This window comes from Pongo abelii, chromosome 7 (genome assembly GCF_028885655.2).
Source record: "Pongo abelii isolate AG06213 chromosome 7, NHGRI_mPonAbe1-v2.0_pri, whole genome shotgun sequence".
In the NCBI taxonomy this organism is placed as follows: Eukaryota; Metazoa; Chordata; class Mammalia; order Primates; family Hominidae; genus Pongo; species Pongo abelii.
Window position 1 is genome coordinate 160,857,129 of NC_071992.2, and position 23,531 is coordinate 160,880,659.

Consider the following 23,531-nt stretch of genomic DNA (forward strand, 5'->3'; position numbering starts at 1 on the left):
CCCCCAAAGCTCCCCAGCCAGAGGGACCCTGCCCCTCCAACCACTCTTCATTCTGGGTTCCTCTTAGATCACCAGCTCCAGGGAGGAGGGACTTTGCCTGCCTGAGTGAAACTGAGCCCTCAACCCAAACCTAAGTTTGGTGCTGCCACTGTAGGACACCTTGAGCCCCATCTTCTGGGGAGTGGGGGTCCCTGCACTTGTGCTGTTAATAACAATTGCTCCCAGGGATTACCTAAAGCCACTTCAGTAGCCCCCAGATCCTGCCCCAGAGAGGGGCCAGGGTGCCTGTATGCCCAGAGAGGGGCCGGGGTGCCTGTGTGCCCAGAGAGGGGCCGGGGTGCCTGTGTGCCCAGAAAGGGGCCAGGGTGCCTGTGTGCCCAGAGAGGGGCTGGGGAGTGAGTTTTGAGCGGCCTTGGGATTGGGGATCAAGTGGAGACTCTAAGTCATGGTTCCAGGCAGAACTGGCTTCATGAGCCTGCAACCTGGGCAGTCACACAGGGCCCCAGGCTCAGAAAGTCCCCATACTTGGATTTTTGTTGCTGTTGTTGTTGTTGTCGTTGTCGTTTTGGGATGGAGTCTCGCTCTGTCGCCCAGGCTGGAGTGCAATGGCTCGATCTCTGCTTACTGCAACCTCCGCCTCCCAGGTTCAAGCGATTCTATTCCTTCAGCCTCCCGAGTAGCTGACGTTACAGGCATGAACCACAACGCCCAGCTAATTATATATTTTTAGTAGAAACAGGGTTTCACCATGTTGGTCAGGCTGGTCTCGAACTCCTGACCTCAGATGATCCGCCCACCTCGGCCTCCCAAAGTGCTGGGATGACAGGCGTGAGCCACCACGCCCAGTCTATCTTGAAATTCTTAATAACTTTATTTTTATTTTTATTGTTTATTTTATTAGAGACTAGGATCTTACTATGTTGTCCAGGCTAGCCTTGAACTCCTGGGTTTAAGCTGTCCTCTCACCTCAGCCTCCTGAGCAGCTGAGACTACAAGTATACACCACTGCACCCCACTTAATAACTTCCTAACAATGGGCTCCAAATTTTCATTTGGCATGGAGCCCTGCAAATTATGTAGCTGCTCCTGGTTGCAGGGACATTCAGCTGATAATGCCTGAAGATCCGGAGAGCCAGGTGCTGCTTTCCCTGGGACCCCATGGCCCACAGCCTTCTCGGCTTCCACAACAGCCCCCAGCACTCAGGAGGCCTCAGGTGCTGCAGTGAGAGCTGGGGGATCCACTGGACAGGGTAGTGCGGGCCTGGGGTTCCAGCGGGCACAGTGAGCGGGTGTCAGGGGCGCGGGCCTGGGGTTCCAGTGGGCACGGCGAGTGGGTGTCAGGGGCGCGGGCCTGGGGTTCCAGTGGGCACGGCAAGTGGGTATCAGGGCACTGCACATCCTCCCTCCTAGGAGGCCCTGCACCCTGGCCCGGGACTCTCGCGCCCACCCCCCTGGAGGCAAGCAGCAGCAGCTTTGTGGGTACTGGGCAAGCATGCACCCCAGGCACAGGGCTTGTTCTCTGGCCGCACCCCACCCCATTGCTGGTTGGAGTAGCAGCAGGCACGGGGTCCAGAATGGGCCAGATTCTGACTCCTGGATTCCACGCATTGGTCAGCACCTCTGAGGTCAGGTAGGACAACTTAAGTGCTGCTGGCTAAGAGGAGACGGAGTTCCCAGCCTCTCTAGTGATGGGCGGAACCTGAGAGGCCTGGCTATATGCCATCCCTTGCTCTCAGCTGTTCTGTCTTTGAACCAAGCTGTGGGGTTTGCTTCAGTCAGCTGGAAGGCACAGGCTCTCTGAGGTCCTAGGAGTGCGCAACAGTGGAAGACCTAGGCACCAGAGGGCCTCCCCTGCCCCCTAAAATGACCCGTGTGGAAGCTGAGGCAGCTTTATTGAAAGGAAGGCCAGTGAGTGGGACTCACATTTGATCTGCCCCAGAGTGGGGCTGGGAGGTTACTGAGAACGAAGTCCCGGAGTGGGGGAGGCCCTCAGAGTCACACCTCCAAGCTGGACTGAGAGGAGCTGGGTTTGTGACCCATGGGGTTCTTGCCCAGCATCACAGTGCCAGTGCCAGGGGGTGGCCAGTGGCGAACCACGTGCCGGTAGGAGGTGGCCAGGTAGTCGAAGTAGTTGATGTTGAGTTTCCGGGCGATGTAACGGCCCAAGTATTCCATTTGCTGTGGGAGCAGGTGGCGCTCAACTGGGGCCGGGACAAGACAGACCCGAGTCGCCGGCCAGGCGTCTCCTTCCCCTACCAGGCCGCATCCCCAGTCCTGCCCGAAGCCCCGGCGCCCTCTCCACGGCCCCGAGCACCGAAGACCGTGTTGTATTTACCCTCTGCGTGCGGAAACGGCCCCACCCAAAGACCTTAAACAGTGATCGGTGTCATCGTGTCCCGAGGAGGGCGCGTGTCTGGGCGGGACCCACCTCATAGTGCTCCGACAGCTGCACCAGCACCAGGGGCTCCAACCTGTGGCCGCCGAGGACCAGCTGGAAGAAGCACCTTCCGTAGGCTGCGGGGAGAGCGGACTTAGCAGGCCTGGCCGCCCCTCCGACCTCCCAAGCGGCCTCCCCGTCCCTGGCCCACCCTCCCGGCCCGTTACCGTCGGAGCTGAGCGCCAGGCGCACGTAGACCAGGTGCAAGGGGCCCTGGCACACGGTGCGGCCCTGAATGGAGAAGTGGTACACGCCGCGCGTGTGGTTCAGCACCAGGCGGCGCTGCGGCAGCGACGAGATCACGAGCCACAGGCCCACGCCCACGCCGTACACGAGGAAGACCCAGGTCTCTTGCTTCTGCACCTGCAGGCGCCACGGGGAGCGTCTGAGCGGCGCGGGGCCGGCCCTCAGGGGAGGAGGGCGGTGGGGGTCAGGCCCAGGAGCTCACACCTCTCTCAGGGAGCTGAAGCTGGCCAGGACCACGCTGATGATGAAGAGCAGCATCCCCTTCCACAGTGTGTCCAGGTAGTACTCGAGCACGAAGACTGGGGGAGGCGCGGTGCGTGAGGACGCCCCGGCCCTGCCCGCAGCCGGGGGTGGCGGTGCCAGGGCTTGGCCCGTACTAGCTGGGTCCGCGCAAGGCTCGCGGAGGCGGCGTCTCGGTCCCCAGGAGCACCGGCCGGCCCCACCCAGCGCCCTGGCCCTGCCCACCTGGCTCCGCCCCATTCAGGCCTCGGGCCCGTCTCCCTCCTCCCCCGACCCGCCCTTCCCTGCCCTGCCCCGCCCCGCCCCGCCCCCGCCCCCGCCCCCGCCCCCGCCCCGCCTCGCGCGCACCGTTTGGCTGCTGCTGCATGAATGGGTAGAAGCTATTGTTCTTGAGGCGCCTGGCCAGGTGGCGCTCCGGGCAGGAGAGTCCTAGGGACCAGAGCTGGAAGCGCCAGCCGATGGAGGTCGTGGGCAGGCTGCCGGCCCGGCCCTTAGGCATCTGAGTCAGGCAGAGGTGGTCAGCCTGGCCGCTCCTCCGCTGCCGCCGCCCACTGCCCACAGCGGCACTCCTACCTGGGTGAGCAAATTCTCTAGGGCTACAGGCCCAGGAAGGAGGAGCTCATAGGCGACTGACAGGGCAGCGAGGCCAGGGAGCGGCCCAGGGTGGACCACGGAGGGGTTCTAGAAGTTCTGGGTAGGTTCTAGAAGGGGCTCCTCTGTTGATCACCTCTTAAGGAGTGTGGGGTGAGGTCCTGCAGCGAGCATTAACTTCTTGGCCAGTCCATCCACTGGAGGCCCCCTGTATGGCCTGTTCAGTCTTCATGTGAAGGGTGGACACCCCAGGCCTGAGCTGGAGAGAAATTTGCAGACGGGGACCCCTCAGTGCGCCCCACAGCTGGGCGGGCCCCCCCCCCTGCCACATGCAACCACAGACAAGCTCACCAGTGTCCCCGAGGGCGGAACACACACACTGGACCCAGCAGTGGGCAGGCAAAGGCATGGCCACCTGCAGGCTCAAGAGCCCATGGGGCCACCCTGACCCCACAACACACAGGCTCTGGGACGGCTGTGGCCCCAGTGGCTCCATCAGGTATAACCTGTTGTCCAACCCTACCCTGAGGACCACACACACAAAACTTCTAAAAACGTTTTATTTTAACAAAATGCTCAAATATCTGAAATTGGGCAAAGGTGAGGGGGGCAGGCTGGCTGAGGTGTCCCAGGTCTGTGGCTGCCTAGCTGGGTGAGGGGCTGGTGAGCAGCTGCTCCAGACACCACTGGACTTCCTCCAGGCCCCGGTAGGCCCGCTTCAGACCCCGGGGAAGGCAGCGGCAGGACTCCAGGTTGAGGTAGAGCAGGCCTGGGCAGCTGCTGATCACAGAGCTGTGGGGAGGGCAGACCACAGGAAGTTGAGCTGTTGCCCCAGAAGGGCTGGGCCAGGCTAGGGAGGCTGTGCCTGCTGGTGTTCCACACTTGGCTCTGCCACCTATAGCCACCAAGGCCAAGCCCACTTCCCCTGGTGTCCTCAAGCCCACCCCACGCAGGGGCTTGGACAGTATGCATGCCCCTCTGACCCTTGGAGGTCTCAGGCCAGGCAGGACACAACTTCCAGGCCCCAGGCAGACGTGGTGACAGCCACACTGGCTCCAGGGACTGGGGTAGGGGATGCTGACCTGACCGTGCTTGGTGTGACCCGGGTGCCCCTGAGATTAAGAGAGCACAGGGCTGGGTGTGAGCTTCCAGGGGTGCTTAAGAAGGCAGCCAGGGCCTGCTCCAGGTCCTTCTCACTGAACCACTGGCCACTCAAGTCCAGTTCTCGCAGTGTATGGCACCACTTCTGGGTCAACAAGGGGCTGCCCTCCTTGGCTAGAGTCAGCCGGTCTGACGTGCCATACAGGCCCAGATGAAGCTGCTCCAGCTCTGCAGTGAGAGGAGTGAGCATAAGCTGCAGGGCAACAAGGGTCCCCACACCTCACCCACCTGGCCACCACCCAGGACCGCTGACCCTGGCACAGCACAAGGGCCCCCACACCTCACGTGCCTGGCCACAACCCAGAACCACTGACCCCGACATGGCAGATCCTGAAGGCCAGCCGGCGTGATGCGCGCACAGCCACGAAGATCCAGTAAGCGCAGGTTGGGAGAGCCGTGGAGTAGGCGGCCCAGGACCTCGTTGCTCACAAAGTTGCAGGTTGAACTCGCCAGGCAGAGCTCCTCCAGGCTGGGGAAGCCTGGTCCGGGAGCCGCCCCTCGTCCTGGAGGCTTGGGCAGCCACATCAGGTTCAGCAGCCGCAGCACCTGGGGGCAAGGCCCAGGCTGTAGATGGGGGAGGGTGTGACAGGTGGGAGAGGCAGGGCGCCAGGTACCTGGAGCTGAGGGCAGCCTTTCTGCAGAGCCTCGACAGGCAGCTGAAGGGGAATGCTATTACGGTTGATACCGGTGCTCACCTCCAGGACCTGGAGCTGCGGGCAGCAGCTGCCCTGCAGAGGTGGGGTGAGGGGGGTCACAGGGTCAGTGGCCTGGCAGTCCCCACCTCAGCATCTGCCTCTTCTCCCACCAATGCCAACCTACCAGCAGTGCGCCCAGGATGGCTGTCGTCTGGGAGCTGTAGGTCAGCCACAACCTGCGCATTCGGGACCCTGCCTCCTCCAAGAAGCTCACCACAGCTGTGGACTCCACCTGGGGCCCCAATACAAGAGCACCCGTCACCCCGGCCTGGGTTTTTTTAGGGCCCCTTGGGACACAGGGCTTACCATGGAGTGCTGTAGGTCCAGGCTATGGAGCTGGCAGCAGGCTTTGGCTAGCATGACCAGAGCGTCAGCAGTCACGCCGTGGCAGCCGGAGAGCTTGAGGAAAGTGAGCCGAGGACAGCACTCACCTACCAGCTGCGGGGAGACAGAGGGGCAGCTGGGGTTGGGAGAGGACAGGCTAAGATCCACAAGGGAAACAGACAAGTGGCTGGTGCCAATCCCACTCTACCGCCTTAGCTGTGACCTCCTTTCTACCCATGCCAGGCCTACTTGGGTGTCCTCGCCTCTGATACCTCCCTGCTGGAGGAAACAGCAGGAAAAGAGAACCAGGCAGGCAGGCAGACATCCCCACGGAGCAGCGTTGGGCCCCCAAGGTGCCTGACCCACTTCCTAGAGTACTGAACAGTCCCAGAGGGTCACAGCTGGTGTGCAGGGCAGCCTGGAGCTCTCACCTTCAACACGGGGTGTACCTGAGACTTCCAGTGGATGAGGGTCAGCCTCTGGAGCTGTGAAAACCTGGGCCGACAGCAGAGGCAGAGCTGCACTAATGTTCCCACACGAGTCCTTCCCACCCAACACCTTGGCGCAGGGAGACAGAAGGAGCCTGGAGCCAGGGGTAAGGAAGAGAGGGAACCCCTCACCGATTGGGCATAAGCCACTCCAGGGAAGCAAGGAGCTTCTTCTCCGCCTTGACCCCGCCCTTGGCAGGCCGGCCGACCAGCGGGGACGACAGGGTCACGGTATGCCAGAGCGCGGGTTGGGAAGCGGCCTCCTGCCAGCGGCGGCACACGCGCGCAGCCCTGGGAGGACAGCGTGCTGAGGATGCCGGCCCCTCCGTAGGCGATGCCCCCCTCTCGCAGCGCAGTGGACACCCCGGCTCAAAGCCGGGCTCCTGGGACTCCAACTGGGCGCCTAAGGGGTTGCGCTCTCGGACGGAGGAGTGCGCGCTCCGATGCTTTCGCCCTCCGCCCCCGCCCGGGCCACCGCTCGGACCACGTCTGGCCCAAGCCGCTACGCTCGGCGGCGGGCCCGGCAGCAGCGTTACCTGCCCAGGAAGGGCATGGGGCCGTCCGCCGCCACCAACAACCCGAAAATCTGCACCAGGATTTCCAAGGGAATGCGGTCTCCCCAGCCCGCGTCTTGCCCTTCCTCGGGCGTGGGCGTGGGTGCAGGTGCGGGTGCGCGCGCGGCCGCGGGCGAGGGCGCTGGCTTGGGCCTGAGCCTGGCCTTGGGCTTGGCCGCGGCGCGGAGGCCCGGGGGCGGCTGCCGGGGAGTGCGGCGGGCAGCGCGTCGCTGTGCGCGGGGCCGGGCGGGGCCGGGTTCGGACAGCACCAGCAGCATGTTGTCGGACTGCAGCAGGTGGTACCCCGAGCCCCTCGGCGCCAGCCGGTCCCACCACCAGTCCTCGGCCTTGCGGGGCCGCGGCGCTGCCCGGGCTCTGCGTCGGACCTGCCCGGAGGCTGGAGCAGCCATGACCACCAACGGCGCTCGGGGAAGCCCCAGGGAGCGGAACGGGCAAGGCTTATAGACCGACACCCCCCGGCTCCTCTCAGCGCCCGCCCGCCGACCCGCTTCCGGGGCGGAACTTCCGGTCGTGGCCATGCCGGGGGCGGGCCCGGAGCCGCCACGGGTGAGTCGGGTCGTGGCTGCTGCTGGGTCGTGCGCGCTCTGGGCTGAGGTGGCGTCCCTGGGCCGGACGGCGGTGTCCTGGCGTGGCGGGAAGCCGGCACTGGAGCGGAAGCGCACCGGGCGCGGGACCGGCAGGCGCAGGGACCGGACGGCTCCCGGGTTGCCCACCTGAGGCTAGCGAGAGGGCGGCGCTCCTCCGAGCAGAGCCGTCCCGGCCACTCCCCTAGGATCTGACTTGGCTCCTGCGGTCGCGGGCACCGTGAAGCCGTGGGGCGTGCGTGGCTCTTGCTGGTAGGCGCCCTTTCCCGGCGTCCGGCTTGGGGTGGTGGTTGCGGTGACTCCAGCCCCGCCTCTCTCTGGAGAGGAGGGCTACACTCGCTCCTTCGGCCTCCTCCCCTGGGGCCGCAGCGACTCGGGCCGGCTTCCTGCTTCCCTACCTACCGGCGGTCCCGACGCTGGCGGGCGGTGCTGCTGGGTACGTTTTAGCCAATCCTCCCCATCTCCACTCCTGCCCGGGGCTCCCCCAGTTCCCCTGGTCTCACCCTGTTCGGAGTTCGGCTCTGCATCCTACCTGCTTCTCTGTTTCTTTCAAGCTAGAAGAGGTCTTCAGTTCTCAGGAGAGCTAAAGCGTCTCTGGCCCTAGGTGGGAAAAGAACTGGCTGTGACCTTTGCCCTGACCTGGAAGGGCCCAGCTTTGGGCTGAATGGCAGCACCCACGCCCGCCCGTCCGGTGCTGACCCACCTGCTGGTGGCTCTCTTCGGCATGGGCTCCTGGGCTGCGGTCAATGGGATCTGGGTGGAGCTACCTGTGGTGGTCAAAGAGCTTCCAGAGGGTGAGTGGGAGGAGGTGCAGGTGTGCCCAGGAAGGTGGGCTTTGGCACTCTTCTTCCCTTGGGCATCATGCCCCTGACATAGCCTTCTCTCTTCCCTGCAGGTTGGAGCCTCCCCTCCTACGTCTCTGTGCTTGTGGCGCTGGGGAACCTGGGTCTGCTGGTGGTGACCCTCTGGAGGAGGCTGGCCCCAGGAAAGGATGAGCAGGTCCCCATCCGGGTGGTGCAGGTGCTGGGCATGGTGGGCACAGCCCTGCTGGCCTCTCTGTGGCACCATGTGGCCCCGGTGGCAGGACAGTTGCATTCCGTGGCCTTCCTAGCACTGGCCTTTGTGCTGGCACTGGCATGCTGTGCCTCTAATGTCACTTTCCTGCCCTTCTTGAGCCACCTGCCACCTCGCTTCTTACGGTCATTCTTCCTGGGTCAAGGCCTGAGTGCCCTGCTGCCCTGCGTGTTGGCCCTAGCGCAGGGTGTGGGCCGCCTCGAGTGCCCGCCAGCCCCTATCAACGGCACCCCTGGCCCCCCGCTCGACTTCCTTGAGCGTTTTCCCGCCAGCACCTTCTTCTGGGCACTGACTGCTCTTCTGGTTGCTTCAGCTGCTGCCTTCCAGGGTCTCCTGCTGCTGTTGCCGCCACCACCATCTGTACCCACAGGGGACTTAGGATCAGGCCTCCAGGTGGGAGCCCTAGGAGCAGAGGAAGAGGTAGAAGAGGCCTCACCATTGCAAGAGCCACCAAGCCAGGCAGCAGCCACCACTCCTGGTCCAGACCCTAAGGCCTATCAGCTTTTCTCAGCCCGCAGTGCCTGCCTGCTGGGCCTGTTGGCCGCCACCAACGCGCTGACCAACGGCGTGCTGCCTGCCGTGCAGAGCTTTTCCTGCTTACCCTACGGGCGTCTGGCCTACCACCTGGCTGTGGTGCTGGGCAGTGCTGCCAATCCCCTGGCCTGCTTCCTGGCCATGGGTGTGCTGTGCAGGTACACAAGGACCCCCAGCCCCTGTGCGGGTGGAACTCAGGGCTGGGAGCCAGGTCCTGGCGCAGTCAGCCCTGACATTCTGCTCACTCACTGCAGGTCCTTGGCGGGGCTGGGCGGCCTCTCTCTGCTGGGCGTGCTCTGTGGGGGCTACCTGATGGCGCTGGCAGTCCTGAGCCCCTGCCCGCCCCTGGTGGGCACCTCAGCAGGGGTGGTCCTCGTGGTGAGCACAGGGGGACATGAAGTGGGGCAGGGGGCGTTGCCCTGGAGCAGGCACATCTCACGCTCAGCTGGTGCTGTGTCCCCCTCAGGTGCTGTCGTGGGTGCTGTGTCTTGGCGTGTTCTCCTACGTGAAGGTGGCAGCCAGCTCCCTGCTGCATGGCGGGGGCCGGCCAGCATTGCTGGCAGCTGGCGTGGCCATCCAGGTGGGCTCTCTGCTCGGCGCTGTTGCTATGTTCCCCCCTACCAGCATCTATCACGTGTTCCACAGCAGAAAGGACTGTGCAGACCCCTGTGACTCCTGAGCCTGGGCAGGTGGGGACCCCGCTCCCCAACACCTGTCTTTCCCTCAATGCTGCCATCATGCCTGAGTGCCTGCAGCCCAGGAGGCCTGCGCAGCGGTACACTCGTGGACACTTACACACTCCATAGAAGACCCTGGCTCTCCAGGGCGGGCAAGGCAAGGAGTAGGCTTGGAGCCAGGGACCGGTGGGGGCTGTAGGGTAAGCCCTTGAGCCTGGGACCTACATGTGGTTTGCATAATAAAACATTTTTATTTAATGAGTTGGCATTAATTCTTTGAACACGTCTCTCTGTATGGATGCTTCCCTGAACTAGAGCCATGGCTTGGCCTGTTTAACAGGGGCCACCTCTCCCCAGGCCCTGGGCAAATCCTTACCCACCACAGGCTGGTCTCACGGATCGTACAGTCATGCCCTCTGAGCCCAGACTCCCCCACATTACTTCTTGGAACTGCCTTGGGTTCTCTGGGCCCACACGAGCTACCAGCTTCGGTGGTCAGAGGAGTAGAGGAGCCGCTTCCTGGCAAGGCCACTGCTCCACGAGCACCTCTCAAGGGCATGAAGGTCAGTCGGATGGGGCTGCGATGTGCTGAGCTCCCTGTCCACCCTTAGCCCTGGAATGACTGTTTGCCTGCTAGCTTCCCAGGAGTTTCCTGCTAGGGATTTACACCAGGGGGTTGGTGGTGTGCAGGCACCGGGGTACTCAGTGAGGGGGACTCAGAAGAAACAGAGTTTAAGGTTTTAGCCCATCAGGACCGTTTGGCCTGAGCATTACCCCCTCCCCTGAGCCTCCAGCCTCTCAGTGACAACTCCTCCTGCAATCAGACCCCCAAAGGCCCCAAACCCTTTCTTTAGGCAGACTTGGCTACAGCTGCCTTCTCCCTGGGCTGCTGGCACACTGCCCCTGGCCCTGAGCAGCCTGGGCCTGTATGTGTTGGCATCTGCAGGGAGCAGGACCTTGGCACTGACCATGGCCTGTCCTGGGCTGGATGGTTCTTGGGTTCCCACAAAAAGGGCTGGAGCTGCAAAGGAACTAACAGAGGAGCCCCTGAGCCTGGCAGCAAGGATCTGGAAGAAAGTGCTGGGAGAGGCCATGCCAAGGTAGGAGCCTGGCTTTCTTCACCTCATGGGCCACCACCCCAGGGAGGCAGGACACCGAACTGTGATCAGTATGACGGGCCTGGCAGCAAGGCCCATTCTCCCAGGCAAGAGGCCCCACTTCTGCAGAGGGGCCCCTGCAGCTGCAGGGAGCGTGCAGGCACCGGGGATGGTGGGTCTGTTGCTGCTGCCCAAGCTCTCCGGAGGCCCTTTCTGATTGTCCTTGAGTTGGCCTGGACACGGGCCTTTGAAGGCCTGCTCTTCCTTCCCGCTTCTACTCCGTCCTGTCTTGGCAGGACCATCGGAGGAAGAAGCAGCCCCCGTGACCCGGAAAGCCTCTGGTCTGGGCTCCATCAAACATCAGGGGCAGGCCAGCTCCCAGGGGGGCTCAGGACCACCCAGCTCTGAGGGCAGAGGCCACTGCCAGCTCCAGCCTTCCAGGATGCTGCCGCCTGAAGCTGGGCCCTTGTCCAGCTGACCCGGCTGCTTCCCTTTGGGGATTGCAGGTACTGAGGGCTCTAGGGGGTGGGGGCTGCAGGTTGAGTGTGAGCTTCAGAAGTCGCCTGGTAAAAGAAGAAAACTTCTGAGGGAGGACGAGGACAAGGATGGGCCAAGGCGGGTGGTGTTGCTGGCATAGCTATGGGCAACAGGGCTCCTGGTCTCATGCTTGCCCCCTTCCCCTCATCGCTCTGCCACCACCCCCATCAGCACCGGTGCTTGGGGCCTGCCCTCTCCTGTCCACCCTGGGCTGCAGGCTTGGTAGAGCTACCTCCCAGCTTCTTCTGTCTTCCCTCCCATAAGGCAGCGATCAAAGGCATCCATGGAGCCTCTGCTCTGTACCACACATGAGCCGCACTCCCCCAGGCTGCAGAGGAGCAAGGTGCACAAGCCTGAGTGAGGAATCCGCTGCCTTTTGAAGTCTCCGTGAGCTTCCTGCCTATGCCCACTAGGAACTGGGGCAGGGGTCAGAATAATAATGGCGGGAAGGTGCCTTGGGACCAAGGCCTTGAGCACTGCTCACTTACAGTTTCCGAGGGCTGAGTCCAGGGCCAAAGCTGGGCCCCTGGGAGGCAGGATAGCCCACCACGCAGGGCCTGCTGGGGCCAGGGTGCCCACCACCATCAGCTGCACAGCAAGTGGCCAGAGGCTCTGAAGCGTGAAACCCTGCCGAAGAGGAATTTGGAGGAGACTCCATCCTCCACCGGAAGGCAGGAGTGGAGCCGGACCTGATGCCCCACACTGACCCCAGAGGGTGGTTCCCTGAGTAGGAGCAAAGCCTGCAACTCACTATTCCTTGTTCCTCCACAAGGAAAGGTCTCCTGGGCTCCTCAACAGCAGAGAAGGGGCCAGGTGCAGTAGCTCGTGCGTGTAATCCCAGCACTTTGGGAGGCCGAGGTGGGTGGACCACCTGAGGTCAGGAGTTCGAGACCAGCCTGGCAAACATGGCAAAACCCCGTCTCTACTAAAAATGCAAAAATATGCCGGGCGTGGTAGCAGGTGTCTGTAATCCCAGCTACTCGAGAGGCTGAGGCAGGAGAATTGCTTGAACCCGGGAGGCGGAGGTTGCAGTGAGCTGAGATCGCGCCATTGCACTCCAGCCTGGGCAACAAGAGCGAAACTGCATTTCAAAAAAAGAAAAAAACCAGCAGTAAAGGGCCAGCCAGGCCATGGCCACCATGTGCAGCCGCCTCTCCCAGGTGTGTGGCCATCCCATCTGATGCTGATCCCGTGTGTGGGAGGACAAGCCTCGCTGGCTGTGATTGAGTGGCTGACCTAAGAGCCTTCCCCTCCTTCAGTTCTGTAGTTCTCTGCCCAGCTTAGTCCCTAGATGGGTACAGGTGACTACGGGGTTAAGGAACAGTTGCACCCCTTGATTTTTTTTTTTTTTTTTTTGGGACGGAGTCTCGCTCTTTCGCCTAGGCCGGAGTGCAGTGGCGCTGTCTTGGCTCACTGCAAGCTCTGCCTCCCGAGTTCACGCCATTCTCCTGCATCAGCCTCCCAAGTAGCTGGGACTACAGGCGCCCGCCACTGCGCCCAGCTAATTTTTTGTATTTTTAGTAGAGATGGGGTTTCACGACGTTAGCCAGGATGGTCTCGATCTCCTGACCTCGTGATTCGCCCGCCTCGGCCTCCCAAAGTGCTGGGATTACAGGCGTGAGACATTGCACCCGGTCTTGTTTGTTTGTCTTTTAGAGATAAGGTCTCGCTCTGTTGCCCAGGCCTGAGGCTCAAGTGAGGTTGAGGACTCAAATGATCCTCCCACCTCAGCCTCCTGAGTAGCTGGGACAACAAGCACACACCACCACCCTGGCTGATTTTCTTTTCTTTTCTTTTTTTTTTTTTTTTTTTGAGACTGAGTCTCGCTCTGTCACCAGGCTGGAGTGCAATGGCGCGATCTCAGCTCATTGCAACCTCCGCCTCCTGGGTTCAAGTGATTCTCCTGCCTTAGCCTCCCAAGTAGCCGGGATTACAGGCGTGCGCCACTACGCCCAGCTAATTTTTGTATTTTTAGTAGAGACGGGATTTCACCATGTTGGCCAGGCTGGTCTCAATCTCCTGACCTCAGGTGATCCGCCCACCTCGGCCTCCCACAGTGCTGAGATGACAGGTGTGAGCCATGGCGCCCGGCCCAAGATAGTTTTAGATATGAGAAAACATCCTGATAGAAACTGAAACCCTCTGCTGGGCATGGTGGCTCACGCCTGTCATCTCAGCACTGTGGGAGGCCGAGGTGGGCAGATCACCTGAGGTCAGGAGTTCGAGACCAGCCTGGCCAACATGGTCTCTACTAAAAATACAAAAATTAGCTGGGCGTGGTGGCGGGCGCCTGCAATCCTAGCTACTCAGGAGGCTGAGGCAGGAGAATCGCTTGAACCCAGGAGGCGGAGGTTGCAGTGAGCTGAGATCACGCCATTGCCCTCCAGCCTAGGCTATAACAGAGCAAGACTCTGTCTCAAAAAAAAAAAACTTGAGCCTGGGCAACATAGTGAGATCCCATATCTACCAAAAAATTAAAAATTGGCTGGGCATGGTGGTGAGAGCCTACAGTCCCACTTACTCAGGAGGCTGAGGCAGGAGGATCACTTGAGCCCAAGAGGTCTAGGCTGCAGTGAGCTTTAATTGTACCACCGGACTTCAGCCTGGGTAACAGAGCGAGACTCTGTCTCTAAATAAAATAAATACATGATCTTGGAGATTCCCCAGAGATTTGTCCTTTCACCTCCTGCCCTTGATTCTCAGAGGCTCTTACTGAGCCTCCTCATTTTTCATGGCAACATAGGTATTTGCATGGTGTCTTGTGGGCAGAGGATTACCTAGGTGCTGAGGCAAGAGACTGAAGGCAGAAACTGTTTCAGTATAATAAAGAAAATAGTTAGAATAAGAATAGTCATAATACAAATTAGATAGAGATGACCATGGACAATTATCAATCATTATTATAAACATTAATCATTAGCTTTTAATATTACTCTTCGTTGCATTGCTAATATAACCAAGAAATAACTGGTGGGTATAGGGTCAGGTGCTGAAGGGATATTATGAGAAGTGACCTAGAAGGCAAGAGGTGAGCCCTCTGTCACGCCCACGTAAGGGCCGCTTGAGGGCTCCTTGGTCAAGCCGTAACACCAGTGTCTGGGAAGGCACCCGTTACTTAGCAGACCACAAAAGGGAGTCTCCTTTCCTTGGAGGAGTCAGGGAACACTCTGCTCCACCAGCTTCTTGTGGGAGGCTGGATATTATCCAGGCCTGGCCGCAGTCATCCAGAGGCCTAAACCCCTCCCTGTGGTGCTTCAGTGGTCACGCTCCTTGTCCACTTTCATGCTCCTCCCGTACTCCTGATTCCTCTTTAAAGTTCGTAGTAGAGAGCGGTAGAAGAAATAGTGAAAGTCTTAAAGTCTTTAATCTTTCTTATAAGTGCATAGAAGAAAACGCTGACATTTGCTGCCTTCTCTCTCTGCTCAGCTACCTAAGAGGGAAGGGCCCCCGTCCTATGATCACATGACTTCCTTCACCTTGTCAATCACTTAGAAGATTCACCCTCTTTACCCTGCACCCTTGTCTTGTATGCAATAAATATCAGCACGCCCAGCCGTTCGGGGCCACTACCAGTCTCTGCGTCTTGATGGTAGTGGTCCCCCGGGCCCAGCTGTTTTCTCTTTATTTCTTTGTCTTGTGTCTTTATTTATCACAATCTCTCATCTCTGCATACGGGGAGAACAACCGCTAAGCCCCATAGGGCTGGACCCTACAATGTCTTAGTTCATTTTGTCCTGCTATAATGCCACAGACTGGGTAATTGATAATAAATGGATTTATTGGTTCTGGAGATTTGGACGTCCAAAAGGGAGGGGCCACATCTCATGAGGACTTTCTTGCTGCCACATAACATGCCAGGAGGCTTTATGTGGCTGGACGGAAAGGGGCCAAAGTCATCCTTTTATAAGGAATCAATTCCCGAAATAATGGCTTTAATCCCTTCATGAGGGCGAAGCCCTCAAGACCTAATCACCTCTTAAAGGTCCCACCTCTGGCCAGGTGTGGTGGCTCACAACTGTAATCCCAGCACTTTGGGAGGTGGAGGCGGGCGGATCATGAGGTCAGGAGTTCAAGACCAGCCTGACCAACATGGAGAAACCCCGTCTCTCTAAATATACAAAATTTGCCAGGCGTGGTGGCACAGGCCTGTAATCCCAGCTATTCGGGAGGCTGAGGCAGGAGAATTGTTTGAACCTGGGAGGCAGAGGTTGTGACAAGCCAAGATCACACCATTGCACTCCAGCCTGGGATGACAGAGTGAGATTCCATCTCAAAAAAAAAAAAAAAAGTCCCCCCTCCAATACTGCCACACTGGGGATCAGGTTTGCAATCCATGAACTCTGGGGGACACTTTCAAACCACAGCACATAGATTCAGTTAAGAGACTCTTCTCCTTTTACAGAATACAATTGGACGAAATTGGTTAGGCCATCAGGGCCTTGTCTAGGTTGTCATATGGAGAGTTCTGCTCTTTCACTGGGGATGACCAGCCGCTGCTGCGGACCTTGGGTTGCTGTTATGAAGGAGTGCGTGCAAATCCTCCTGAGGGTGCAGAACCCAGGCCTTGCAGGTGACCAGGAAGGTGATTTCCTGGCAGACCCAGGAACATTGAAATTGACCCAAACTATAGGTATTGCGTTTCTTGCCTCTGCAAAGAAGCAAACAATACAGGTCCACTCTGATATTTCTTTTCTTTTCTTTTTTTTTTTTTTTTTTTGAGACTGTTTCACTTTTGTCGCCCAGGCTGGAGTCCAATGGTGTGATCTCAGCTCACTGCAACCTCCGCCTCCTGGGTTCAAGCGATTCTCCTGCCTCAGCCTCCCGAGTAGCTGAAATTACAGGCGTCTGCCACCACCCCCAGCTATTTTTTGTTTTGTTTTGTTTTGTTTTTTTGAGACGGAGTCTTGCTCTGTCACTCAGGCTGGCGCAGTGGTGCGATCTTGGCTCACTGCAACCTCTACCTTCTGGGTTCAAGTGATTCTCCTGCCTCAGCCACACGAGTAGCTGGGACTACAGGCACGTGCCAACACGCCCACCTAATTTTTTTTTCGTATTTTTAGTAGAGATGGGGTTTCACCGTGTTAGCCAGGATGGTCTTGATCTCCTGACCTCGTGATCCGCCCGCCTTGGCCTCCCAAAGTGCTGCGATTACAGGCATGAGACACCACACCTGGCAATTTTTGTATTTTTAGTAGAGACAGAGTTTCACCATGTTGATCAGGCTGGTTTCGAACTTCCGACCGCAAGTGATCCACCTGCCTCAGCCTGCCAAAGTGCTGGGATTACAGGCATGAGCCACTGCACCCAGCCCCAATCTGATATTTCTTATGAAAACTTCCAGCAAAGCAAATGTAAGGTGGCCTATATGGGGTATTTGCACTCTTTCTGCACCTATGTAAATAATTGGACCACACTTGCTGACACGAGCTTCATTTTATGGCCTCGTGTGATTTATTTTTTATTTTATTTAATTTTAATTTAATTTTATTTTATTTTGAGACAAGGTCTCACTTTTTTTCCCAGGCTGGAGTGCAATGGCTCAATCTTGGCTCACTGCAACCTCCACCTCCTGAGTTCAAGCAATTCTCCTGCCTCAGCCTCCCGAGTAGCTGGGATTACAGGCATGGGCCACCACGCCTGGCTAATTTTGTATTTTTAGTAGAGACAGGGTTTTTCCATGTTGGTGGTTAGGCTGGTCTGAAACTCCCAACTTCAGGTGATCCGCCTGCCTCGGCCTCCCAAAGTGCTGGGATTACAGGCATGAGCCACTGTGGTCAGTCTTTTTTTTTTTTTTTTTGAGATGGAGTTTTGCTCTGTCACCCAGGCTGGAGTGTAGTGGCGAGATCTCGGTTCTCTGCAACCTCCGCCTCCCGGGTTCAAGTGATTCTCTTGCCTCAGCCTCCCAAGTAGCTGGAACTACAAGCATGCGCCACCATGCCCAGTTAATTTTGTATTTTTCGTAGAGACGGGGTATCTCCATGTTGGCCAGGCTGGTCTTGAACTCCTGACCTCAGGACCTGCCTGGGCCTCCCGAAGTGTTGGCATTACAGGCCTGAGCCACCACACCCAGCTAAGTTAATTAGTTAAATGAACTTTGACACACTGTCCTCATTCCTAGGGCTGCCAGAACAAATTACCACAAAGTTAGTGACTTAAAATTGATGAACAATTTTATTCTCAGTCACCTTGCAAGCCAGGGACCTCCAGCCGATGACGCCCCACCTGGGCCTTGCTGGGCCACGATACCTGCTGCAGAGACAGCTTGCCCACTCACCGCACCCAGGCTGAGTCTGGCTTGCACACTGGTTCCCAAGTTCTTGTCCTGCACCCACAAAGAATGGGGATACACTGGCAATCGAAGAGTGAGGATGGAGATTTTATTGAGTGATAAAATAGGTGGGGGTTTATTGGGTGATAAAACAGTTTTCAGCAGAGAGGTGACGTGGGGGTGGTCCCCCTACCTAAAAGCAGGAAAGTCCCCTCAATGTGGCTGAGTCCAGGGCTTTTATGGGCTCAGTATTGGGGAGGGGCAGGTCATAGGTAGTATTAGAGAATGCAACATTCGACTGGTTAAAAGCATTATTCAGGCTGGGTGTTGTGGCTCATGCCTGTAATCCCAACAGTTTGGGAGGCTGAGGCAGGCAGATCACCATCTGAGATCAGGAGTTTGGGACCAGCCTGGCCAACATGGCGAAACCCTATCTCTACTAAAATACAAAAAATAGCTGGGTGTGGTGGCGTTCGCCTTCGCCTGTAATCCCAGCTACTGGGGAGGCTGAGGCATGAGAATCGCTTGTACCAGGACGTAGAGGTTGCGGTGAGCCAGGATTGTGCTACTGCACTCCAGCCTGGGTGACAGAGTGAGGCTTTCTCTCTCAAAATAATAATAATAATAATAATAATAATAATAATAATAACAACAATAATAAACTAAAAGCATTATTCGGAAAGAATCCATCAGGAAAGGGCAGGCAAACAGGAACAGAAATTCTCGCTCTGGGTCTCGGGTTTCATCCCAGACCAGCAGTTCTGTCTTTCAGGCTTCAGACTGATTTTTTCGGCTTGGAGGTGAGGTTTCACCAGGGACCCGCCCTATCTGCCTATGCATTTGGCTGCCTCCTGTCGCTATCAACATGTCAGGGTTGAGTTCAGTGGCTCTTGCCTATAATCCCAGTACTTTGGGAGGCTGAGGTGGGGAGGACTGCTTGAGACTAGGACTCAAGCAATCAACGCTGTCTTGGGCCAGGCGTGGTGGCTCACGCCTGTCATCCCAGCACTTTGGGAGGCCAAGGTGGGCGGATCACCTGAGGTCGGGAGTTTGAGACCAGCCTGACCAACATGGAGAAACCCCGTCTCTGCTAAAAATACAAAATTAGCTGGGCATGGTGGTGCATGCCTGTAATCTCAGCTACTTGAGAGACTGAGGCACGAGAATTGCTTGAACCCGGGAGGCGGAGGTTGCGGTGAGCAGAGATCGTGCCATTACACTCCAGCCTGGGCAACAACAGTGAAACTCTGTCTCAAACAAACAAACAAACAAACGAAAAAAACCACTGTCTCTACAGAAAAATTTAAAAATTAGCTAGGTGTGGTGGTGCATGTCTATAGTCCCAGCTACTTGGGAAGCTGAGAAGGGGGAGGATCCCTTGATCCCAGGAGGTCGAGGCTGCAGTGAGCCATGATTGCATCACTGCACCCGAGTCTGGGCCACAGAGTGAGACCCTGTCTCTTAAAAAAATAAAAATAAAAATAATAGTGCCAGGGGCTGGGCACAGTGGCTCATGCCTGTTATCCCAGCACTTTGGGAGGCCGAGGCAGGCGGATCACGAGGTCAGGAGATCGAGACCATCCTGGCTAACACGGTGAAAGTCTGTATTAAAAATACAAAAAAAATTAGCCGGGCGTGCTGGCGGGCGCCTGTAGTCACAGCTGCACGGGAGGCTGAGGCAGGAAAATGGCGTGAACCCGGGAGGCGGAGCCTGCGGTGAGCTGAGATTGTGCCAGGTACTCAGGAGACTGAGGCAGGAGAATCGCTTGAACTCGGGAGAAAGTTGCAGTGAGCCAAGATTGCACCATTGCACTCCAGCCTGGGCAACAGAGTGACACTCGGTCTCAAAAAAATAAAATAAATAAATAAATAAATAAATATAAAACAGCCAGAAATTTATTCTCTCAAAGTTTTAGAAACCGGAAGTCTGAAATTGCAGTGCTGTGTGTGTGTAAACAAAACAGACAAACAAAAACACTGGTCTGAAATCAAGGTGTCAACAGGGTTGGTTCTCTCTGAGGCTCTGAGGAAGAACCTGCCAATTCTCTTTCCTGCTGTGGAGCTGCCGGCTCCGGGCACCTCGGCCGTGATCCTCTCTCGTCTCTACCTCCACCTTCATGTGGCCTTTCCCTCTGTGTCCCAAATCTGCCTCTCTCTTCTCCTGTAAGGACACTGGTCATTGGATTCAGGGCCTGCCCTTACCCACAGTGACTTTGTCTAAAGACCCTTGGCTGAATTTCATCTGTAATGATCCCATTTCCAAATAAATTTGCATCCCCAGGCTCTAGGGCTTAGGACAGTGTCTTCTTTTTTTTTTTTGAGACAGTGTCTTGCTGTGTCACCAGGCTGGAGTGCAGTGACGTGATCTTGGCTCACTGCAACCTCCGCCTCCCAGGTTCAAGTAATTCTTCTGGATTCTCCTGCCTCAGCCTCCCGAGTAGCTGGGACTACAGGCGCCTGCCACCACACCCAGCTAATTTTTTGTATTTTAGTAGAGACAGGGTTTCTCCATGTTGGGCAGGACGGTCTTGATCTCCCGACCTCATGATCCACCCCCGCTTCCGCCTCCCAAAGTGCTGGGATTACAGACGTGAGCCACCATGCCTGGCCTGGACAGTGTTCTTTTGGGGGATAGTGCTCAGCCCAGGAGACATGAACACATGCTCATTTTATAGCTATGTGACAGCCATGCTTCTTAACACCTATTTAACCTTCTCTTTCTTTTTCTTTTCTTTTCTTTTTTTTTTTTTTTTTTGAGACAGTTTTACTCTGTCGCCCGGGCAGGAGTGCAATGGCTTGATCTTGGCTCACTGCAACCTCTGCCTCCCGGGTTCAAGCGATTCTCCTGCCTCAGCCTCCTGAGTAGCTGGGATTACAGGCGCACGCCACTACACCCAGCTAATTTTTGTATTTTTAGTAGAGATGAGCTTTCACCATGTTTCCCGGGCTGGTCTCAAACTGACCTCAGGTGATTTGCCCGCCTCGGCCTCCCAAAGTGCTGGGATGACAGGCGTGAGCCACTGTGCCCCGCCCCTTCTTTCTTTAATGACAGTTCTGGAGACCAAAGAGACGGGGAACACAAGGTTTTGGGAATGTGGGAGTGCTGGGAGGTGACGGATGGGCTTGAGAGCGGGCCCGCACTGAAGGGCTGGAGTGAGCTGCATTTCTGGGGCTTGGATGGGGCAGGGGCTGTGGGCACTTGGGACCTGGGGAAGGCTTTCACCACGTCCCCGGGCCCTGTGGCTCAGCTGTGTGACATCGACTCCCCGCCACACCCTCAGGGGGCAGGATGTGACGCCCCATCCAGAGCCCTGCAGCCGGGCAGGATCCTAGGCCCCAGTGTGGCTCCCGTGATGCTAAAACAGGACAGAGGTCATTCCTTCGTTCATTTTGGGGGTGTTACCCAAGAGTGGGTGGCAGAGTCCTCCACCTGACCCTTCCCACCATGGGGCAGCCATGTCGGTTGGTGGCCAAGCCTCCCTGTGATGGCAGTGCCCGGGCCACTAGGCAAGGCATGGATATCCCGCCCTGCAGCTCACCCTGCTCACGTCACGGCACAGATGCCTGGAGGCCTTACTGCGTCAGCCCACATGGCTCTTCTGGACCTGTTCCATTACACAGGAAAGGTTGCCGAGGGAGGCAGATGTTAGCAAACGAGAACACTCCAGAAAGCCCGGCTCCGGGAGGGGCCCCAGGTCCATCTGTCAAGTTCTAGTCTGGGCTTTGGGGATGAGGGACTGAAGACTGGAGGCCAATCCCTGTCCTGCTAGCAAAGTGATGCAGGGCACACAGAATCATTGAGCCAAGCATACTTGACCTTGGGGATGACGGAGACTTCACAGGAGACACGCCATAACAGAAGGGGCACTAGAGGGCTGGAGGCACCGGCTTTCCCTAGGCAGGGACCACCCCACTGAAGAGATGCCTTTGGGTTCAGTCCCAGTGGGAGGAGCAAGAGGAGTGTAGGAAGATGAGGAGGAGAAGCCACTTGTGGGAGGAGGAGGAGCCACTTGTGGGAGGAGGAGGGGCCACTTGTGGGAGGAGGAGGAGCCACTTGTGGGAGGAGGAGGAGGAGACACTTGTGGGAGGAGGAGGAGGAGCCACTTGTGGGAGGAGGAGCCACTTGTGGGAGGAGGAGGAGCCACTTGTGGGAGGAGGAGGAGCCACTTGGAGGAGGAGGAGCCACTTGGAGGAGGAGGAGGGGCCACTTGTGGGAGGAGGAGGAGCCACTTGGAGGAGGAGGAGCCACTTGGAGGAGGAGGAGGAGCCACTTGTGGGAGGAGGAGCCACTTGTGGGAGGAGGAGGAGCCACTTGGAGGAGGAGGAGCCACTTGGAGGAGGAGGAGGGGCCACTTGTGGGAGGAGGAGGAGCCACTTGTGGAAGGAGGAGGAGCCACTTGGAGGAGGAGGAGACACTTGGAGGAGGAGGAGGAGCCACTTGGAGGAGGAGGAGGGGCCACTTGTGGGAGGAGGAGGAGCCACTTGTGGAAGGAGGAGGAGCCACTTGGAGGAGGAGGAGGAGCCACTTGTGGGAGGAGGAGGAGCCACTTGTGGGAGGAGGAGCCACTTGTGGGAGGAGGAGGGTTAGGGTTAGGGTTAGGAGCCACTTGTGGGAGGAGGAGCCACTTGTGGGAGGAGGAGGAGCCACTTGTGGGAGGAGGAGGAGCCACTTGGAGGAGGAGGAGGGGCCACTTGGAGGAGGAGGAGGGGCCACTTGTGGGAGGAGGAGGAGCCACTTGGAGGAGGAGGAGGAGCCACTTGGAGGAGGAGGAGGAGCCACTTGTGGGAGGAGGAGGAGCCACTTGTGGGAGGAGGAGCCACTTGTGGGAGGAGGAGGAGACACTTGTGGGAGGAGGGGCCACTTGTGGGAGGAGGAGGAGACACGTGGGAGGAGGAGCCACTTGTGGGAGGAGGAGGGGCCACTTGTGGGAGGAGGAGCCACTTGGAGGAGGAGGAGGAGCCACTTGGAGGAGGAGGAGGAGCCACTTGTGGGAGGAGGAGACACTTGTGGGAGGAGGAGCCACTTGTGGGAGGAGGAGGAGCCACTTGTGGGAGGAGGAGACACTTGTGGGAGGAGGAGCCACTTGTGGGAGGAGGAGGAGCCACTTGTAGGAGGAGGAGGAGCCACTTGTGAGAGTTATGAAAAGGCCTTGAGGCCTGAAAACCTCTCCCTTTCAGCTACTGTGGCACCCTTAGGCCAAGCTGACTCAGGAGGCCTCGCGGATTCCACAAGGACGGTGTTTTATTTCATGCTCACAGTGGGGTCTAGGAGGGCTTCCAGGCAGTAAGTGCCAGGACCCGTGTTGGCACCCGAGGACCCCTGGCCTGTTCAGGGACGGTGACGTCAGTCCAGCAGCAGCCTTGCTGGCTGCATGGCATGCCCGGGCCTGGGCCCCTACCCAGTCAGGGCTGTCACAGAGTGCGTAGCAGCCTAGGGCACTGCGGGAGGCTGTGACGTCACTGACGTTCCCATAAGAAGCTAAGTGACAGGGACCAAGGGGGGCGGCAAAGTGAACCCCAGAATCTGAAGCCCTGGCCCTGGGAAGGTCTCCCCATGGGCACGGGAGCTGCTCCAGGACCCCTTTGGCCACTCTCCTGGTTGTCTTCCAGTTCCCAGTCAGAGGCGTCATCTTGGCCCTCACACAGGCAGGTGGTGAGCTGGAGTCCTGAGGTTAAAGAGATTCACGCTAATCACACTAGCACGGAGTGTTAAGGACGGGCCGATGCCGGGCCGTGAGGACCTCAGGAAGCCCTCAGCCCTCCCCGGATTATCCACGTGCTTCTCACAGCAGTCCTTCCGGCAGGTGCCTGCCCGGGGAATGCGCAGTGCGCCGAGGGCGGGACTGGAACCTTCCGCTCTCAGGAGGCGCGGTCCAGGCGCCAAAAGGTACGCCTCTGGGGGCCGCCAGGGGACGCTGCCCCGCCGCGGAGGCCCGCACGACTCGGGGCGTGGCCTCCAGCCCCGCCCACCGCCCACGGGGCGGGGCTCTCGGTTCTGGCGCG

At 58.3% G+C, this 23,531-nt stretch overlaps 3 protein-coding genes across 15 annotated transcripts; 1 reads left to right on the plus strand and 2 right to left on the minus strand.

Annotated features, from left to right (window-relative positions):
• Nucleotides 1–854: 854 nt before the first annotated feature.
• Nucleotides 855–4,043, minus strand: TMEM249 (transmembrane protein 249). Of its 5 annotated transcripts, none has more exons than XM_009244187.4 (6): nucleotides 3,497–4,043; nucleotides 3,272–3,422; nucleotides 2,888–2,982; nucleotides 2,605–2,800; nucleotides 2,429–2,514; nucleotides 1,876–2,178 (listed from the first exon to the last, which is right to left on the minus strand). In XM_009244187.4, the coding sequence occupies exons 2-6, from the start codon at nucleotides 3,420–3,422 to the stop codon at nucleotides 1,996–1,998; spliced, it is 711 nt and encodes a 236-aa protein (XP_009242462.2). In that variant the 5' UTR covers nucleotides 3,497–4,043; the 3' UTR covers nucleotides 1,876–1,995. The 5 variants fall into 5 exon arrangements, 3 of the variants coding, with proteins under 3 accessions (XP_009242462.2, XP_054375297.2, XP_054375296.2); XM_054519322.2 differs by having other exon boundaries at nucleotides 3,272–3,496; nucleotides 3,651–3,926; XR_008509441.2 differs by lacking the exons at nucleotides 3,272–3,422; nucleotides 3,497–4,043 and adding an exon at nucleotides 855–1,805 and having other exon boundaries at nucleotides 1,924–2,178; nucleotides 2,888–3,173.
• A 17-nt stretch (nucleotides 4,044–4,060) lies between these two features.
• Nucleotides 4,061–7,146, minus strand: FBXL6 (F-box and leucine rich repeat protein 6). 2 transcript variants are annotated; one of them, XM_024251222.3, is made up of 9 exons: nucleotides 6,719–7,146; nucleotides 6,315–6,473; nucleotides 6,126–6,189; nucleotides 5,677–5,808; nucleotides 5,495–5,602; nucleotides 5,290–5,403; nucleotides 4,990–5,221; nucleotides 4,597–4,843; nucleotides 4,061–4,306 (listed from the first exon to the last, which is right to left on the minus strand). In XM_024251222.3, exons 1-9 carry the CDS (start codon nucleotides 7,144–7,146, stop codon nucleotides 4,159–4,161), a joined length of 1,632 nt encoding a protein of 543 aa, XP_024106990.1. In that variant the 3' UTR covers nucleotides 4,061–4,158. The 2 variants fall into 2 exon arrangements, with proteins under 2 accessions (XP_024106990.1, XP_054375282.1); XM_054519307.2 differs by lacking the exons at nucleotides 5,290–5,403; nucleotides 5,495–5,602.
• Nucleotides 7,147–7,158: 12 nt separating this feature from the next.
• On the plus strand, nucleotides 7,159–9,884 carry SLC52A2 (solute carrier family 52 member 2). Of its 8 annotated transcripts, none has more exons than XM_054519312.2 (5): nucleotides 7,159–7,303; nucleotides 7,896–8,135; nucleotides 8,237–9,107; nucleotides 9,204–9,327; nucleotides 9,416–9,884. In XM_054519312.2, the coding sequence occupies exons 2-5, from the start codon at nucleotides 8,006–8,008 to the stop codon at nucleotides 9,626–9,628; spliced, it is 1,338 nt and encodes a 445-aa protein (XP_054375287.2). In that variant the 5' UTR covers nucleotides 7,159–7,303; nucleotides 7,896–8,005; the 3' UTR covers nucleotides 9,629–9,884. The 8 variants fall into 8 exon arrangements, with proteins under 8 accessions (XP_054375287.2, XP_063583037.1, XP_009242461.3 ...); XM_063726967.1 differs by having other exon boundaries at nucleotides 7,255–7,303; nucleotides 7,900–8,135; XM_009244186.4 differs by having other exon boundaries at nucleotides 7,256–7,593.
• The last annotated feature ends 13,647 nt before the right edge of the window (nucleotides 9,885–23,531 follow it).

Coding starts and splice junctions, on each gene's coding strand:
- TMEM249 (XM_054519321.2), bottom strand. CDS start 3,163: ATGGGGCGGAGCCAGGTGGGCAGGGCCAGGGCGCTGGGTGGGGCCGGC. Junction 2,515..2,604: donor CCTGGCGCTCAGCTCCGACG/GTAACGGGCCGG, acceptor CTCTCCCCGCAG/CCTACGGAAGGTGCTTCTTC. Junction 2,179..2,428: donor AGCTGTCGGAGCACTATGAG/GTGGGTCCCGCC, acceptor CTGCTCCCACAG/CAAATGGAATACTTGGGCCG.
- SLC52A2 (XM_054519312.2), top strand. CDS start 8,006: ATGGCAGCACCCACGCCCGCCCGTCCGGTGCTGACCCACCTGCTGGTG. Junction 9,108..9,203: donor GCCATGGGTGTGCTGTGCAG/GTACACAAGGAC, acceptor CACTCACTGCAG/GTCCTTGGCGGGGCTGGGCG. Junction 9,328..9,415: donor CAGCAGGGGTGGTCCTCGTG/GTGAGCACAGGG, acceptor TGTCCCCCTCAG/GTGCTGTCGTGGGTGCTGTG.
- FBXL6 (XM_024251222.3), bottom strand. CDS start 7,146: ATGGCTGCTCCAGCCTCCGGGCAGGTCCGACGCAGAGCCCGGGCAGCG. Junction 5,603..5,676: donor TGGACCTACAGCACTCCATG/GTAAGCCCTGTG, acceptor TTGGGGCCCCAG/GTGGAGTCCACAGCTGTGGT. Junction 5,222..5,289: donor AAGGCTGCCCTCAGCTCCAG/GTACCTGGCGCC, acceptor CCTTGCCCCCAG/GTGCTGCGGCTGCTGAACCT.